Source organism: Lepidochelys kempii, chromosome 18, assembly GCF_965140265.1.
Source record: "Lepidochelys kempii isolate rLepKem1 chromosome 18, rLepKem1.hap2, whole genome shotgun sequence".
Taxonomy (NCBI): Eukaryota; Metazoa; Chordata; order Testudines; family Cheloniidae; genus Lepidochelys; species Lepidochelys kempii.
Window position 1 is genome coordinate 7757586 of NC_133273.1, and position 17210 is coordinate 7774795.

General features: G+C 54.6%; 1 protein-coding gene across 9 annotated transcripts in view; it reads left to right on the forward strand.

Annotated features, from left to right (window-relative positions):
• The window catches only part of CROCC (ciliary rootlet coiled-coil, rootletin), a 78652-nt gene that overhangs the window by 7624 nt on the left and 53818 nt on the right, over window positions 1–17210 (forward strand). For 2 of the 9 annotated variants that reach the window (XM_073316699.1, XM_073316700.1), the window contains exons 1-3: window positions 5894–6251; window positions 9246–9387; window positions 10482–10633. In XM_073316699.1, the coding sequence (XP_073172800.1) occupies window positions 6195–6251; window positions 9246–9387; window positions 10482–10633 (351 nt within the window). In that variant the 5' untranslated portion in view covers window positions 5894–6194. Of the gene's footprint in view, window positions 1–5893; window positions 6252–6415; window positions 6437–8107; window positions 8311–9245; window positions 9388–10481; window positions 10634–17210 lie in introns of those variants that run through there. The other 7 variants (XM_073316691.1, XM_073316694.1, XM_073316697.1 and 4 more) reach the window with 6 other exon arrangements.

The window sequence follows — 17210 nt, forward strand, 5'->3', positions numbered from 1 at the left end:
GCTGGTCCAATAAAAGATATTGACTTCCCCGCCTCCCCCTCCCATCACAGCTAAGGCTCCCATCGCAGGGTCGGGAGAATCGATTTATTGATGGACTCTTGCAGCCGAAAGGTTAAATCATAGAATTAGCAACACGCACCTGGCATTGTTGTTATCTGTGACATCTTCTGGCAGCCTGGTGGGATCCCAAGCCACTGGGCTAGGTGCTGTTCCTCAGCAGATCTCTAAGCATTTTGCAAAGATTCAGTATCATTAGCCCCATGTCACAGAAGGGGAATCTGAGGCACAGAGCAGGGACATGACTTGCTCAAGATCACTCAGCGGACCAGTGGCAGAACTGGGACCAGAACCAAAGTCTCCTAGGCCCCATGCCACTGCTCTAGCCCCCAGGCTACACTGCTGGAGAGCACACATGCAGGACAAAAAAACAGTCCCCCAAAAGCTTGCTGCTATCCCAAATTACGGCCCTTTACACCTGAGGCCTGTGAGCATCCAGCTTAATGCTGCTTCTTCGGGCGCGTTACTGCAGTCGTGAACTATTCTGGTACCGGAAGGCGGGGAGGCCTGCACAGAGGGAGTATATTTGCACAGACTGAGCAGTAATCACCCGGCCAGAGCACGGCTGGGGTCTGGATCAAAACTACAAAGGGTCCAGATTTACCAAACCCAGTCTCCTTCCCCATCAATCTTTCAGCTCCCATGACCTTGCCCCCACCCTCCCCAGTTCCAGTCAGATACTCTTGGCTGCCTCGATCCCAAGCCTCCTGCCTTAATCCCCCTGCTCCCTCCTTTCATGATGTCTGTTCTGCGTAAACCCATCTCACTGCTGAGCCATCTGCTGCTGGTGCTTTTGTTTATTTGGGTGACGCTCAATTGTTGCACTGCTTCTTACCAGCAGAGGGGACTTGCAAAGAGTAACTCAGAGCAGGCAGGGATGGGGGGGGGCCTTGGGGGTTCCCTAACCTACCTTGGACAGCACGGGAAGGATCCAGATCCAGAATCACCCTGGTTCAGGCCTGCACGGCTGCCCTGCAGGGTCAGCTCACAATATCATGAGCATCCCCGCCTCAGGTCAGCAGGGCTGGTTTTACGTGGTCGAGAGTCAGCCGTGCTGCCTGTAAACCCAAGGGACGTCCGCAAAGCCCCCTGTGGGAAGAGGCGCTGAGGTCAAGCCAGCAGAAGGGTTGGGGTAGGGATAGGTCTGTGACACCTGTACTTGATCTATGTGGGGCTTTAAGTCGCTGGCTTCTGGTTTGGTTACCTTGAGAGCACAACCCTTGTTTGCAATGTGGGTCTCCTCTAAAAAGTGAATCTGGGCAAGTGGCCCCCATTCAATTGGCCCCAGGGGCATCTCAGCATCACTGCGCCACTTGTTAGACCCTCACATAAGTTTTTACTCCCGTTTCCCTGTAGGAGCCAACGCGGCTGGCAGAGGGGGGAGTTGGACTCTATTATTCCTTGTGTGTTGTTTGCTAAGTTCCGGTCAGTTACACTTGCACAACCCCACTGAAAGCAGTGGGCCTGGCACAGCTGTCGGGGAAGGCAGAACGTGACCTGGTGGAGCTCTATGCCTGGTGATGTCTGAGAAGGAGAGGCAAGCTTGACTGTGAGTCTGGGGTGATTCTGCAGGGGTGGCAGTTAGGGGAAAATATTGTTTTCCCTTTGTAAACTGAGCACCCCTCTCTCTGCCTTAGGCACTTACTGCATCTTGTCTGAAATTGAGCCCTGACCTTGCAATTTGCTCACCCGGGTGCCTCAGAGTGGTTCTGCGTGACCACCAGGGCTCACTTGCCTGATTTTTAGGGCAGGATCAGGGCATTACGCTGCAAGCTCATTGGTTTAGGGACTTGATGTTGTTTGTACAGTACACTGTACTATATGGCCCTGATCCTGATCTGGGCACCACTGTAATATAATAATAAGGGTGGTCGAGCTGAGGCCACATTTCATCGTCATGTCACACGGGTCATGTTACTGAGGCCTGGTCTACATCTTAAAACAGATCGACCAAGCTACGTTGCTCAGGGCTGGAAAAAATTTTGCGCCATAGTGAAGTCGACCTAACTCCCACTAAAGATGCAGGTAGGTCAATGGAAGGATTCCTCAGTCAGCTGAATTACCACCTCTTGGAGAGGTGGATTAACTGCATCCACAGAAACCCCCCTTCCACGGATGTGGGAAGCATCGAGGCTACAGTGGCCTGGCTCTGCCCAGTTTGTCTGGCTGGTTGTGTCTGCTCATGCAGAGTTCTAGCCCTGCTGCCCTTATTGACTTTCAGTGGGACTCAGCCGGAGGCTCACCTGAGCCTTTCATTGTGTAAGGATGGGACTCTGGGGGAGAAAATCCTGTGGCTTTGAAGAGCCCATCATCCACATCCCTCAAATGGCAGAAGTTTTGCTGGCTCGTGAGCTTTCCACCCTCTTGGACTGGGAGCCAATTGGACCTAGAAATCAGGGTTCTTCTGCCCTGAGATCTGATTTAGGATCAAAGTACCTGGCGGGACAGCCTTTGGGGGGTTTGAATCCAGTGTCTGCCATTTCTCCCATGAAATCTGGGGTGTTTGAGATCTGAGCAGTCAGCTCCAGAACCAGTCTGTCTGTCGTAGGAGTTTCTAAAGGAACACCTACGTATAGAGCATGGCAACATAGGTAGTGCTAACAACAGTGTCCGAAAAGGGTGTTTCTAGTGTAGACATGCTGACAAGCAGAGACAGCAGGATTTCTGGGCTTAGCTGCAGCTGTTAATTTCTACCTCATTCATTCTCAGTTTATTTGTATGAGATTCTCTTAGTTTACAGGCTGATTTTAAGATGAAAATACTTTTATGTTTGGGAAGGATTCTTACCAACCTAACCTCTCTACAGATGGCCTGGTGGGGAACACTGGGCTCTTCCAACCTTTGCTTCTACTTAGGGCCTTTCATTTTCAGTTACTCTTTTTTTATGGAAACATTTCCAGGTTTCACAAAAGCGGTTGTTCCATTTTTACTGATTTACAGCCAAATTTGGGACCACTTGGGTACATGAAAATACTGATTATGGTAAGGAAATCTAATCACTCCATTAGGTGGGAGCATTTATGTTAATAAGAAGTCAGTCGAAGTGTTAGAAACGAGGCTGTCTGTTAAAATAAGGCAATGTAGTGGAAGATGCACGCATGGGTGTGCATGTGTGTAAATACGGTTCATGTCCAATTTGTGAAGTAAACCACAATATTAAACTGCTTTGACTTTCAATACTTTTACTTTTTTCTATTAGTTGCTTTTTTACTGTCCTCCCCTCTCCTGATAGTAAATCTGATCTTTATCCTGAAAATTGTTAATTTTTTGCACTGATTTTCACCCGCTGTTTAATTTTTGTAATAGAATCATAGGAGGTCATCTAGTCCAACCCCCAAAGCAGGACCAAACCCCAATTTTTGCCCCAGATTCCTAAATGGCCCCCTCAAGGATTGAACTCACAACCCTGGGTTTAGCAGGCCAGTGCTCAAACGAATGAGCTATCCCTCCCCCCTACTAATAAATACTGATAAGTTACCAGGAAAGTTTAGCAAAGTAAAAACTGAAATCAAAGGGCCTCTCTTCTGCTTTAGCCGGATCAAGGTCTGAAAAGGCGGGATTCTTCAGCATTGGAGTTTGCCCACATTTGTATTACCACAGGAATGGAGGTTTGAAGTTGTCATAGTGATGGTTGCTTAGGGGTTGGGTGAAGCACCATCCCTCTCCCCCATTGGCTTGATCCCCCCCTTCCCCCCCTCCAAAGCCAGGCTACTCTTGGGTCCTAGTGCGCCCTGGTTTGCCTGCGGAGGATGATGCTGGTGACACCAGAGATGTCCCCTTGGAGGGCAGGTGAGCTGAGGCAGTGGTGGTAACACCAGTGACAGGCCCCTGCTGGGGTTTGCACGATCGCTAGCACCAGCAGAGCTGCCCCAGCACTAGTGCAGCAGTGGGAAATTCTTCTAAAAATGCTTGTGCCAGAGACAGCTGAGAAGTGTAAAATCGGGGTCCCAGCTGCGAGCCCAGAAAGACCGTGTGAATCCTGTGTCTTTGGGTACGCCTACCCTGCAGTCGGAGGTGGGAGTGCAGCTCGGGGAGGCATGCCCATTAGGAATACGGCTAAAGAAATCAGTGAAGATGTGGTGGCCCGGGCTTCAGCTCGGCCTGGGCAAGCCCAGCGGGAGCCCCAGGTACAGCGGGTCCGTGCTGCTGCGTCTCCCCTGCTATTCTCCGTTGTGCTAGCAGGATTAGCGCTGGCATGCCTGTCTGAGCTGCAGTTACACTGCCCGGTGCAGTGTAGACATACCCTTAGATGCACTGTGCCTCGGTAGGCAAGAGGACGCAGTCTAACCTGATTGGGTCAGGATAATGGCCTTTTTGGGCCAGTTGCTTCGGTTGTTGTAAATCCTGCTGCCCATCCCTCTGGCTTCTCAGGAGACCAGGTTGCTAGGTTGAAGCTGCCTTTATTCAAGACAGTGTTGCTTAGTGGGTAGAACAGGAGACAGGGAGATGGACTCACTGAGTTCCATTTCCAGCTTCTCCCACCAACCACGTTTGTTTTTCTGTGCCTCGGTTTCCCTATTTGTAAAATGGGTCTAATACAATCCACCTGCCAGGGGTGCTGTGCAGCTTTATTACCATCTGTAAAGCGCCTTGGGCTTTTCCTGGGCAAAAGGCTCCAGAGAAGGGCAAAGTATTCGTCTGATTCTCCCCACCCCTTAGTGGCAGGGGGCACAGAAAGGGGAGGAGTTAATGAACACATTTGAGAGTACTGTACTTTTTTAAGCATAGTGTGATTTACAGCAAAATTCTCAGGCCTGGGAGAGGAGCTGGGTTTTCTAGCAGGGTGATTTCTCTTCTGGACCCTTCTTGGGGGCTGAATCTGTCACATCAGCCTTTGACTAGTAAGAGTCTGATAATTTGAATCTGTGTTTCCTGCTAGCTACTGAAAGGAAGGTGCTTTCAGACCCAAGCTGTCTGTGAGATTCCAGGATGCTGAGGGATAGCAGGTGCTGGACTGGATCAGTCTGTCTGTCCCCATATCCTGCCTCTGATAGTGGACAGCATCAGATGCCTCAGAAGAAGGTTCAAGACCAGAGGCAGATTACAGTTTTGTGGGGCCCTGGGCCAGAGCAAGTGGGGGCCCCTTTCCACCCCTTCCACTTGCAGTCCCCCTGCCCCCTCCCCCATGCTCCTGCTGGGGAAACGGGGATGGGCTTCCCCCACACCCTGGCAGGAGTGCCGGGCGGGCGGAGTGGGGCAAGCCCCTGTGCCCTGACCCGGCTCCCTGGCAGAAGTGCCGGGTGGGTGTGCAGAGTGGGTTGGGATCCCATTTTTACGCCCCCCCCAGTTGTCTGGGGCCCCTGGGCATGGGCCCCGTTGGCCCAGTGGCTAATCCGCCACTGTTCAAGACCCCCCACTTCAGGGGGCAGATGTGGGGTAAACTGCCCTCCACACGGGGTCTTATCCTGCTCTTTAATAGTTAGAGATTGCCTTAAGCCCTGAAGCACGAGGCTGAATACCCCTTCCAAAGTTTTCCTTGTCAGTAATAGCAACTGCAGATTCTCCATCTGGATAGAAATGTCCACTCCCTGTTTGAATCTTGAATTCTTGGCCTCAGTATAACCCTTCACCCTATGCACACTCCGCTTTAAAACGTGTCGCTTAGCACGTTTTAACACCCTTTTATCCTCGTCTCCCCAAAGTTCTTGGGGGGCCACCAGTAAACGTCGACTCCACTTCCCCGCTCTCTCCCCCAGCGCTCGGGGCTCCTGCGGTGGCGACAGCCGGCCCGCTACGCCCCGGCCCCGGGCGCCGGCCGGCCCAGGAGCCCGCCCCGGTGTGCGCGGCGCGGGCCCCGCCTCGCCGCTCTCTGCCGGCAGGCGGCCGGGGAGCGTTAGGACCCCGAGCCGGGGGAGGACGTCCCGGAGCGAGAGCTGCAGGAAGGGGCGGGATTCCCAGGCCGCCTGCCCTCCGCCCGGGGGGCTCCCTGCCCGTGGGTCACATGCGGGAGCGGGACTTAATCCTAAGCCCCAATTCCCGGTTGTGGCGCCGTGGGCGCGGAGCAGCCGCTGTCCCCGGGGCAGAGCCCGCGGGTGGCCGCCGGCGATGGGACGCTCCTGAGCCGCTAGCAGCCGGGGAGAGGGGCTGGGCCGGCTGGTGGGGGGCTCGCGGATCTCTCGGGGGGACCCCCCCGCCCCATGAGCGCCCCCGAGCGCGCAGCGGACGCCGAGCTGAAGCTGGAGGCGGTGATCCAGGTTGGTGGGATGGTTTCGCTTTTACGAGGGACTGGTCCAGACGCGGAGCTGAAAGGATCCGGGGCAGTGACTAGCGGGGAGGGGGGAGCGCCCGGTTCTGGTCTCACTCCGGATCAGAAACTCGGCCTGCGGGACCCCAGGGCTGTCCTGGATTAACGCGGTTCCTCGTCTTGCAAGCGGAGCCTGTAAGTGAGGCGCCGACTCCCCCTCTCTGCCCAGGGCTCCGGCTCTCCCTGCTGTGGCTATTTAGCTGTTTTACACCTCCCAGTGCCAGTGAAAATTGCTGGGGGACCCAGTGCCTGATTCGGGTTTCACACCGGTTTCACACTGCTTGCAGTGGGGCTGCTCCCGATTTATACTAATACAGCTGTTATTCTGAAACCCGATTTATACTGGGGCCAACGAGAGGTGAATCAGGGCCCTGGTATATTCCAAATACTTGACTGTTTGGGTAGCAACAGTGTATGTGCCAGTCCTGAAGGGCCTCCTTGAAAATCCTGGTTGCTTTAAGGGTGACCTGCCAAGCTGATGCAGCTTTTAGGATGTATAGGTGAAGTTTGAAAGGTTGTTTTCTCCCCCCCTCCCTTTTTTTAACCATACAATATCTGGAATATTATATCTTGCCTTCCCACTTGTTGCTTGGACACCTAGAGACTCAGGGTGGGAGATGTATGAGCCAGCTATTAAAGGAGCGGTGGTGTATTTTGATCCATCCTGGAGTGTTTGTCTTCCAAACATGTGCCAAGCATTGGAGTTATATGAGTGTTTTTTTAAAAAAACATCCGTTGCTCCGGTTTCAAGCTTGTAATCGCATCATCCTCAAAGTTCTCCTGCTGGCTGCAGAGTCCTCCAGTGGGAACGGGGTGGACAAGAACTCCGACGTCTGTTACAAAAACAGCCGGGGAGGGCCCCCTTAGAGGCCTCTATCTATCTGTCTATCTATCGTAGAATGGGAAAGAAGCAGAAAAGGGCATGAGCCCAACTTTTCTACCCCCTGTGCAGGTCACCACAATGTATTAGGGCACTATTTTTATCCCCTGAAATGAAAGCTGCCAAGGAACCAGGTTCGGAGGCAGGGCTGGGTCCGACTCCAAGTGCAAGCCATTCCAGGCCAGGGGGAGAGTCTCTCTGGAAGATACCGTAGAGCTCTCAGGTGTGAGATGAGCCAACGGGTAAAGGATGCCTGTCCGTATTGCCCTGGCGGGGACGGGCGTGGTGGGGCAGGGAGAGATTAGGATCGTGTTTGTAAGGGATTCTTGGGGAGTTTGCACCTCAAAAGTGTTTGCAAAGTGCTTTGCCCATTCCTGGGTTCTGGGGGTGTCACAGCTCTGAGCTGCACCCCGAGTAGCTTGGGTCCAAATCCAGGCTCCTCATGGGGTAAGTGGAGGGGCTGGGGCTTGGTAATGGAACCGGGAGCCTTTTGCCTCCAAGCTCTCGGTTTGGGTTCTGAACTGCCAGGAGCGATGGAAGTTGCTTCCATCCTGGTGACTGTTCAGTGGCCTGTGTAAAGCGAGTGGGTTGGTCTCTGACCAGGTCCCTAGTGCTCAGATTTCCACGCCCCACGAAAACCTTTCTCACCTCCAGCCCCCTTTGCCTCTGTGGTGAGGCCGAGGATTGAATGGATGGTGTCCCGGTGGGAGCTTGCCCTGCCTGCGAAGGACCCACCATCAACCTCTGCGGGCTTTAGATCAGGCCCTACTTGAGGACTTCAGCCTCCTGGGTTGTCAGCCCAGCACTAGAGAGCGAGCGATGGGATGTGAGGATTGTTCTCCCCAGGGCCAGGAGCTGGAGGCTAGGATCTGGCGCCCACTTGATTGGGGCTGACTGTAAAAATCCTCTTGTCCTCTCATTCTCAGCCTGACCCCAGTGACTATCAGGTCTGGCCTGGCCCCGTGAATCTCCCTCAGGGAAGGGTGGGGTTGGTCCCGTTGCATCTGAAACAACCATCCATCGGCCTTGGTGGTGACAAGTGAAGGGGAAATGACCCAGGAGCCTGATGTGGACTTTCTCCCGTGTGATCTGAACCCAGGACAGGCAGGATGTGACCAGGACCCCAGAGGTGCTCTCATCCTCCCTGGGAAAAATGCTGCCACGTTTAAGCAAATGAGGATGAAATGAGGCAAATGAGGGTGTTGCCAGGGATTTTTGTGGGATGTCATAAAGTCCAGTGGATTCGGTTTATTTATTTGTCCCTGGCTGAGTCCCATCATGGGGGTGCTGGGGCACTGATCTCTTACACTAGCATCTGGGGGTTAGGGGCTGCTAAATCTCTCCCTCCCCCCAATATTTCCTTTTCCCAGCTCCTGCTGACATTTCTTTCCTCTCCTGTTTGGGGTGAATTTTGTTCTTAGCAAAGCAAAGGACGTGTAGAGTAGCCGGGGGCTGTGTAAACTCCCCCATGCCCACCACTGTTCTTGCTGCTCCTCCCTCATCTCTGCCCCAATCCTCCGTCCTGGGCCACTTGCAGGCTTGGCCCTCTCCTGAGCAGGTGCGTGCAGTGAGTTTGCAGCAGGGCTGGATATGGGATAGGGTGAAACCCGCCAGACTTGCAGGATTTGAACCCAGGTCAGCAGGGTGGATGCTAATCCCCTGGTTCCATGCTGGCTTTGCCTGTGACGTTTCTGTGGACCTCGGTCCAATCCAGCTAGACGAAGTCTTGAGCATCCCACGCTCCTGTCTTTGGCCTCTCCACAGTGAGTCACCTGTATCCCAGTCACAGCTGGTTAGGAGGGGTGGACGGCCGGGCATTGTGTCTTGATTGACTGACTGGTGTCTGAGCAGCGCAAGGCTGCCTTCCAGTATGACCATCTGGGGAGCAAGAGTTGCAGTCCCAGGAAGGTTCAGGGTGAGTTCAAGGGATTTGCCAAGGTGCACAGGGCCACGAAGGGCCAGGAGGAGGCTGTATGGGCTATGGAGGTCTCCTGGGGTAGCTCCTGTCCGTAGGGAGAACTAGCCTGGCTCCCGCGCTCAGCCTGCTGTGTTCACTCCCAACAGAAGCTGGAGAGCAGCGTGCTGACCTCAGGGGAGGGGAAGAGTTTTACCATTCGGAGCAGCTCTGAGGACAAGCCACCCACCCGCCTGCTCGCCCGGATCCGAGAGATCGTCGCTGAGAACCTGTCGGAGCAGGACAGCCCAGGTAGGGTTGTGGCAGTCCTGCCCCCCTGCCGCTCTCCGGGTCCATCAGGCTAACCTGCTCACCGCCATAGCCTACTGGGCTGAGCCTCGTGCTGCGGCAGCACGTGGGTTCTGCCCGGCCACACTAAACCACAGCCACCAAGGAGCAGCTTCTCGGTGGGTTCTCGGCTCCTGGCCCTTGCCGGGCTGTGCCCACCTGATGGCTGCACTGGTAGCTTGCCAGGAGCCTCAGGACCAAGGCTGGATGGTGTAGAATGTAGCCGCCTTTGCAGAGACTAGACCCGAGCCTGCAGTGATCCCTCTGGATCCAAGCAGGGCAGCTGCATTGCTAAATCCCCCATCCCCAATGCAGAGGTGAATGTCGCATGGGCAAAACTGGTGCTTTGTGGCCCCCCGCACAAAACCTCCCTTGCTGTGGGGCCCACCAAGCCAGGGGAGAGCTGGGCCACCCATGACAGCCAGATTAACCCTTTCAATGCCCGGGATTGTGCGCTGGTGGCCCACTGCCAAAGGTGGTCGCTGATTTAGGCAGCAAAGCGATGCAGCCCAGGGAGGGGCTAGGAGCTACGGCTGCCTTGTACCTCAGTTGATATCCGCCCCCCAATGCCCCCGACCCCACTTTCTTCTCCACCTCTTGGACCCTGCCTCTATCCATCAGCCTCTGTAAAGTATCTCCTCTGTATTCAGTCCTGCCTCTGTCTTACCACAAAGGCCTCTACATCTCGTGCCGCCACTGGCCACTGCCTTGGGAGTCTTGTGTTTGAGGGCTCCTTGGAACTCCCTGCTGCAACGCTGCCCTGGGCTCGGCAGGAAGGGGACAGGGCTGGGCTAGCCCCACCTCACTCTGTGGCACCGATGGGTGCGTCACATGGAATGTGCGTGATCACCCATGCGGCCGCGTCACTCGTATTGTTGATGTCATGCCTGTTACCAAGACCTTAAACCGGGGCGATCTGAACCCCTGCTAGGAGAACCACAGGGCCAGCTTCTTCTCCAGGCAGCTGCCTCCCTGTGGCTCTGGGGTGGGCCCCCCCAGCTGAGCGCTGATGCCCATCCTGCCCTGCTCTGCTACGGTTCTTGCTCTTCTCCCCACAGCAGCCTGCCCTGGGGAGATGTCGTCACTGCTCTCCCTCCAGGAGGAGAACCGCATCCTGCAGCAGGAGCTGTCCCGTGTTGAGGACCTGCTGGCGCAGAGCCGGGCTGAGCGCGATGAGTTGGCCATCAAATACAACGCCATCAGCGAGAGGGTAGGTGTGGGAAGCCATGCCTGTCCGGATGGGAGTGGATCCTCCCCCGCCCCCCAGGTCTGTGTTCAGGCAGGTGCTGTGTGCTCAGGGAGAAGTCCTTTGTGCCAGAAATGGGGCTTTGTAATGCGTGGGGAGGGGAGGTTGTCACTGGAGCTGGGCAAAACTTTTCATTTAAAACATTTTTTGCCCCCCAAAAGAGTTACGAGTGAGGTTGACTGAAACATTCCGCCGATTCCAGTCGATTTCACCAAAGTGTTTTGAAGTGTGGGCGGGGGAGGAACACACTGAAAAAAATTCTAAAAATGTCAGAACATTTCCTTTTGACGTTTTCCAAACAAAACATTTCAACTTTTCGCTTTGAAATGCCCTTGAATTTTATGACAAAAACATTAAAGGGAAAATAAGAACATAAGAACGGCCATACTGAGTCAGACCAACGGTCCATCTAGCCCAGTATCCTGTCTGCTGACAGTGGCCAATGCCAGGTGCCCCAGAGAGAATGAACAGAACAGGTCATCATCAAGGGATCCATCCCTTGTCTCTCATTCCCAGCTCGGGGCAAACAGAGGCTAGGGACACCATCCCTGCTCATCCTGGCTAATAGCCATTAATGGACCTATCCTCCAGGAACTTATCTAGTTCTTTTTTTTGAACCCTGTTATAGTCTTGGCCTTCACAACATCCTCTGGCAAGGAGTTCCACAGGTTGCCTGTGAGTCGTGTGAAGAAATACTTCCTTTTGTTTGTTTTAAACCTGCTGCCTAGTAATTTCATTTGGTGACCCCTAGTTCTTGTGTTATGAGAAAGAGTAAATAACACTTCCTTATCTACTTTCTCCACACCAGTCGTGATTTTATAGACCTCTATCATATCCCCCCTTAATGCTCAACGTTGAGCTGCCATGTTTCTTTGATCGACCCACAATCGTTTTTTCCCAACTTTTTGATTGGCTGAAAATTTAGAAAAATCTTGTTTTTTCAGGTGACTCGAAATAACTCAAATCCCCCCATTTTTTGGCATTACTTGCAGTGAACTGAACGATCAGTTAATTGCCCAGCTCTAGTCATTAGGCCTTAGTGAGATGCAGCAGGGCAGCTGAGTCTGAAGAAACATCCGCCCTTCCCACCTCCAGGGGTCTGCTTGGAGCCTCCTCCTCTGTGCTGGGAGGGTGTGTGTGGAGGAGGCCCATACACTGGGGATGGGGCCCTGTGTGTTCTGGCTTGGAAGCAAATCTTCCAGGTTCAATTTGGTTTGGCTCTGGTCTCTTGGGGTTGGCGACCTGGTGTGGGGACCCGCATCGCTTCGAGACTCTTCCCCAGCCGACGTGCTCAGAACAGCTCGCTTGGTGTTAAACCCAACTCTTCCCCTTCATAAACACATTGAAACCAGCTGAGAGCTGGTTAGGAACCAGGGAACTGCTGTCCTCAGGCAATGATGCTCCTTTGCCACCACATTAAGAACTGCAGCAGGGCTGGGAAGCATGTTCTGATAGTTGGATCGCAGGGCATACAGCAGCTGAGTTTCTAGCTTGTAGAGCGTCTGTGCAGCATTTCAACTCAGCCCTGGCCTGTAAGTGCTGGGGGGAGAGAGGGCTCCTGGTTGTTGCTTCTCTACCATTGTACATTGTTGCAGCGGCCTTGGCTGCTCCTGCCTCGCTAGGGGGGCCCGTGCAGTTGCATGCCTGGCTGATCTCGACCTCCTGCTGGGCGGAAAGTCCCAGCTCTCTTGCATTGATGTGCCAAGGTGGGAACATGCTTGCGGGGGCTGAGCGGTGACACGTCTCTCCTGGGCTTTAGCCCGGAATGTGTGTAGAGTTGCCACCCCTCCAGGATTGCCCTGGAGTCTCCAGGCATTAGAGATAATTCTTTCATTAAAGATTAATGTCATGTGATGAAACCTCCAGGAACATGTCCAACCAAAACTGGCAGCGCACAATGCAATGTGTTTCCCTGCCGGGGGACCCTGTGCACAGCGGCCCGTCTGGGGCAGTGACCTGGTGGGATACGCAGGTTGGCTGATCCCGAGGGAAGTTGTGTGTGTTCTTGTCCACGCCGGGATCACGGGCCTGTCTGGGCATGTTCTTGCAGGGAATGTGACCGGGGCTTGCTGGGACTTGTCCCAGAGGAAATAAACAGCCTGGTGGTTAATGATTGGGATAGCAGCCGGTCGGTGTCCTTGGCACTCACCTTGGGGATGGGATACTGACCTGCGCCCGACACAGCCAGGTGGGCTGCGGTGGTTAAACCACAGAAAAGGCCCTTCCAGTGACACCGAGCATCTGATTTGAAACCAGCAGCTATAACGGAGGCTCGGAGTCGCGTCCTTTGTGCGACTCCGGCTGCAGCGAAGGCCCCGCGGGGGAAGTTGGGCCAGAGGGACCCTCCCACTCCCAACTCCCACCCGTCGGGCTGCTTGAATGGAGGTTTTGTGCAGGGATTTCTCCAAGTGCAGTAACAAATCTCCGTGAAAAGCACTTAGGTCAGAGCCCCTTGGTGGGCTCTGGACCCCAGGGGTGGGAGGGTGGTGGGTGGTGGTTGCATCTGTTCTTGGGTGTGTAGATAGCATCTGTAGTGCTGTATGGCAGCTGAACTGCACCCAGCTAATAACATGCGGTGCAGAGGAGTTTGCATGAGTAGGTCACAGTATAGACCCCAACCCAGGGGCGGTTGCGGGAGCCGAAGGTTGGGAGTTGTTTGAAGGAGTGGACAGGGGTGGCATTAGGCTGTTCCCAAGTGTGGGGCAGTGGGAGAAGGGAGAAAGTTTGGAGTGGGGAAGGGGACTTAGGCTCACCGCCTCAAGAATGATCCTGTCTGCGGCCATCGGTATGGACTTGGGGCAGCTAGCCCCTCGTGCCGCTGAGGCTACATGTCTATATTTAGCATGCTAAATGGAAATAATAATAATTAATAAACCACAGCTCTGGGATAGTGCTTGTCATCAGTAGATCTCAAACCATGAAGTCAGGATCATTATCCCCTTTGTGCAGGTGGGGAAACTGAGGCACGGAGGGGGGACATGACTTGTCCAAGATTACCCAGCAGGCCGGTGGCTGAGCCGGGAACAGAATGCAGGTCTTCTGAGTCCCAGTCCTGTGCCTGATCTGCGAGGCAACCTTCCTCTTTGCTAGCCCAGCCCATCCCTGGAGGAACATGTTGCCTTTCTCAGTCACTGTTTCAAGTGTCGTCCTGGTTGGTGGTGACTGGCAGGTGCTCCCAGCTGGTGCTGCTGCCGTGGCCCGTGTTACAGCAGTTGCGGACGGTGATGGGTCTCTGTCCATTTCCTGGTGGATTAGTGTCCCCGTTGTGAAATCACCGGCACAGCTGGCACCAACTGGCCCCTGCTGTCAGCCCCGGGGCCAAGGGCAGAGTGGCGAGGGGGCACTGACTGGTAGAGCGGAGTGCCGCAGGGCCGGGGCAGCACGCCAGTTGGGAATTGTGCAGCCTAACCCGGCACCGTTATATTCCAGACCCCCAAATTATGGGGGCTGGCGGCATCTCCGCACTTGTAGCCCAGAAACTGGGGGAGCAGGGGCTGTGGCAGGGCGGCGCGAGCCCCCTCAGGGTTTCTCATCTTCTTTGGAGGGAGCATTTTGGGCTAGCGACATTCCTGGTGTCCGTGGCAACGGGGCAGAAGAATGGAAGGAATCCCTGGTTGCTAAGGCAGCAGTTGCTAGGGGAGATGGTAAACTTTGTTCATTCCAGGGCCTGAGCCTTTGGAAAAGGCCCCTTTTACAGAATACTTAATAATACTAATAATGAGATGAGCAGAGAGGTGGGGCGGGGTCACCCCTTGAGTTTATTCCAGGCTCCACCAAGCTGGGACGATATAAACACTGGAGAGACTTGAAAACAATTGAGAATAGCTTCGAAATACCAGCGGACCAGATCTTGGTGCCACTGACGGAAATCTCTTTGGGAGCAGGTTGGCCCCTGCAGTTGGGAATCTTTTTCCCCCCATGTGAATGGGAGGCACCCGAAAATGAAGGTTACATGTCTGAGGCTTGGTAACTCTGGCTTCTTGGTCTCGGGAACCTTGCTTGGCTTCTCTGGGGCCACAGAGGTGGTTTTGATGCATGTAACCGCCGTCGCAAATGCAGCAACAAAATCCAGGGGATGGGGCACCACACTGGGAGTCGGAAGTCCTGGTGGTAATTCCCAGCTGTGCTACTGACCTGCAGCCTCAGTTTCCCCAGCTGTAAAACAGGCACAAAGATATTGACTCTTCTTTGTAAAGTGCTTTGAGATGTAGGGATGGCAGACTGCCCAATAAGCATTACGTATTGTTGTTGGGTTTTTATTTTATTGCACAATTTAATTTTTTTTTTTAAGAGAAAAAATGATTTTCCTTCTAGCTCCCGTTTTGTAGCCGGAGGACCCAAGGTGATCTGGCTCATCTGTTCGCTTGCCTGATAATTTATTTTTTTCTTCTTTTCCCCATGATTCCTGCCCCTGTTCAAAATAATGGCTTAACTGGATTTTCAGCAACAGGTAGGACGTCTGTAAGCAAACAGGTGCAGAGTGCGGGAGCCGAGCAAACGGGACACCCAGCAAATCTGTATGTTTCAGGCTCGTATGTGGCTCGACGTAAGAGAGAGCGCGTGTGACTAGGAGAAGAGGGACAGATTAGAAACAAAAATATGAATCAGTTCTAATATTACCTCTTGTACTGTGCTCCTAACATGCCTTGCAAATATGGACCGATAATATTAACCCCGTTGTACTGATGGGGAAACTGAGGCCCAGAGAGGGGGAGGGACAACCCCTAGGTCACCACTGGGAGATCTGGGAATAGAACCCAGCTCTGCTTGATTCACCCGATCTGACTGGAGAAGAAGCGGACCTGATCTCCTGGGGCTGCTGCATGGCTAAAATCCGTTGCATTTTCTAAGCATAGAAACAAGTCTGTCTTTTAAAGAAGGTGAAGTCAGGGCGTTAAACTTCCAGACAGGCACAGCCGCTAATGGGCCCTTTTCTCTGTGGGGAGGCTCGGATTGGCCCTGCGGCCCCTTCACCGGGTATTGAGCGGCCTGTCTCTCAAACCTGTAGAGTTTCTGAAGTGCCAGTTACCATTGTCTCTTGGGGTCGTGTGCTGTAAGGGTCCAGAAGTGGACATGGGAAGAGCGGTGCCACCGGCTGTTGAGGTGTTGCCCCTTCTCTGCTGCGTTAGCAAGCTGCCCCCCGAGCGCCGTCGCTGGGGAAATGAGCCAGCGTCTCTTGGTTTGAAACACCTCCGCCTGGAGTAGACGTAAGAGCCCTTCCCCCTTCTCTACACATCAAGCACCTCGAAGCACGTCATTCACGAAAGCGCCGTATGGGGTGGGTGCATGTTGTCGTGCTCACTTTACAGATGGGGAAACCGAGGCACAGCTGATGAGCATGTCAGGGAGTGATGAGCCTTGATATGTTCCTTGTGTCCTGAGCCCTCCTGCAGAGGCAACATGCCCTGGGGCACGGTGTGTGTGGAGGGGGAGCACCCTGCTCATGAACCACCCCCTCAGGCTCACACTGATTAGTTTGGGGGCGGGGTGGGGAGGGGCAGTGTCCTAGATCAAGACCCTCGAGGATGGAGAACCGGGGGGGAATATCACTGGAGCTCTCCAATACCAAACGAAACTGAACTCCTCTGAATCTCCGTAGTGACGCTGCTTGGGGGAGTTCTGCACGGCGCTCTCTGGCTGCCTGGCGGGTCTGCCGACGTGCCGAGGACGGGGGCTAGCGTCTGTCTGTCCATGTCTGGTGCAGACACCTGGCCAGCAGTCTCCAGCTGAGCATGAACTGGCTGCTCCGCAGACCCCCCTGGCACCGGGTTGGTCACGCGACCCCCTCTGGGCCTGTGCAGGCAGGCTGGAGCGGTGGCCAGGCCACGGATTACAGTCGCTCTGTGTCTCGTTTCCGAGCTGCCCATTAGAATGTGAATGCGTCTCCAGGCGGCTTAGGGGAGACAATGCACAAACTGGGCCCCGCCGGCAGCTGGATTTCTTAGCCTGTGTCTCGAAGGCGCCGGGGCTTTGTGCCTCGCTGGAGCAGGGAGAGGGAGGGCTGTGCCAGGATCTGGGCACGCATATGTCTGGCGACGCTGCCTGCAGGATGGAGCCTGAGGATCCGGCCCCCTCCGTGCCCCCCGAGGACCCCCCCGGGCTTTACGTGAAGAAGCGAGTGGAGCGGGCAAGTGGCTACAGCCTGGGCTGAGCTGGGCTCGCTGGTGGATGCCTGGGGTGGGGGGTGCTGGGGAGGGAGTGGGGGCTGCCGTGTCCCCTTGCAGAGCGATGCCAGGAAGGAACCTGGGGGTGGGGGTGGGGGGCAGGGAGGTTATTGCCTGGGGAGCTGTATGCCATTGCCAGCCATGGCTGACCATCACTGGGTGCAAGAACTGACTTGCAGAGCCCCTCCCAGGGATTGTGGCACACAGGCTGGCTTCTTACATGCCTTGCCCTAGGGAGCAGAGCTGTGCCAGGCTGTGCCCTATGGGGGCAGGGGCAGTGAGGGAGCTCTTCCTTCGAAAACGGGAGTAGAAAAGAGAGAATTTGGGAGGTTCTTCAACCTGTGCATTTCCCTCCCTTCCTAGAGCCCGGCAGAGGG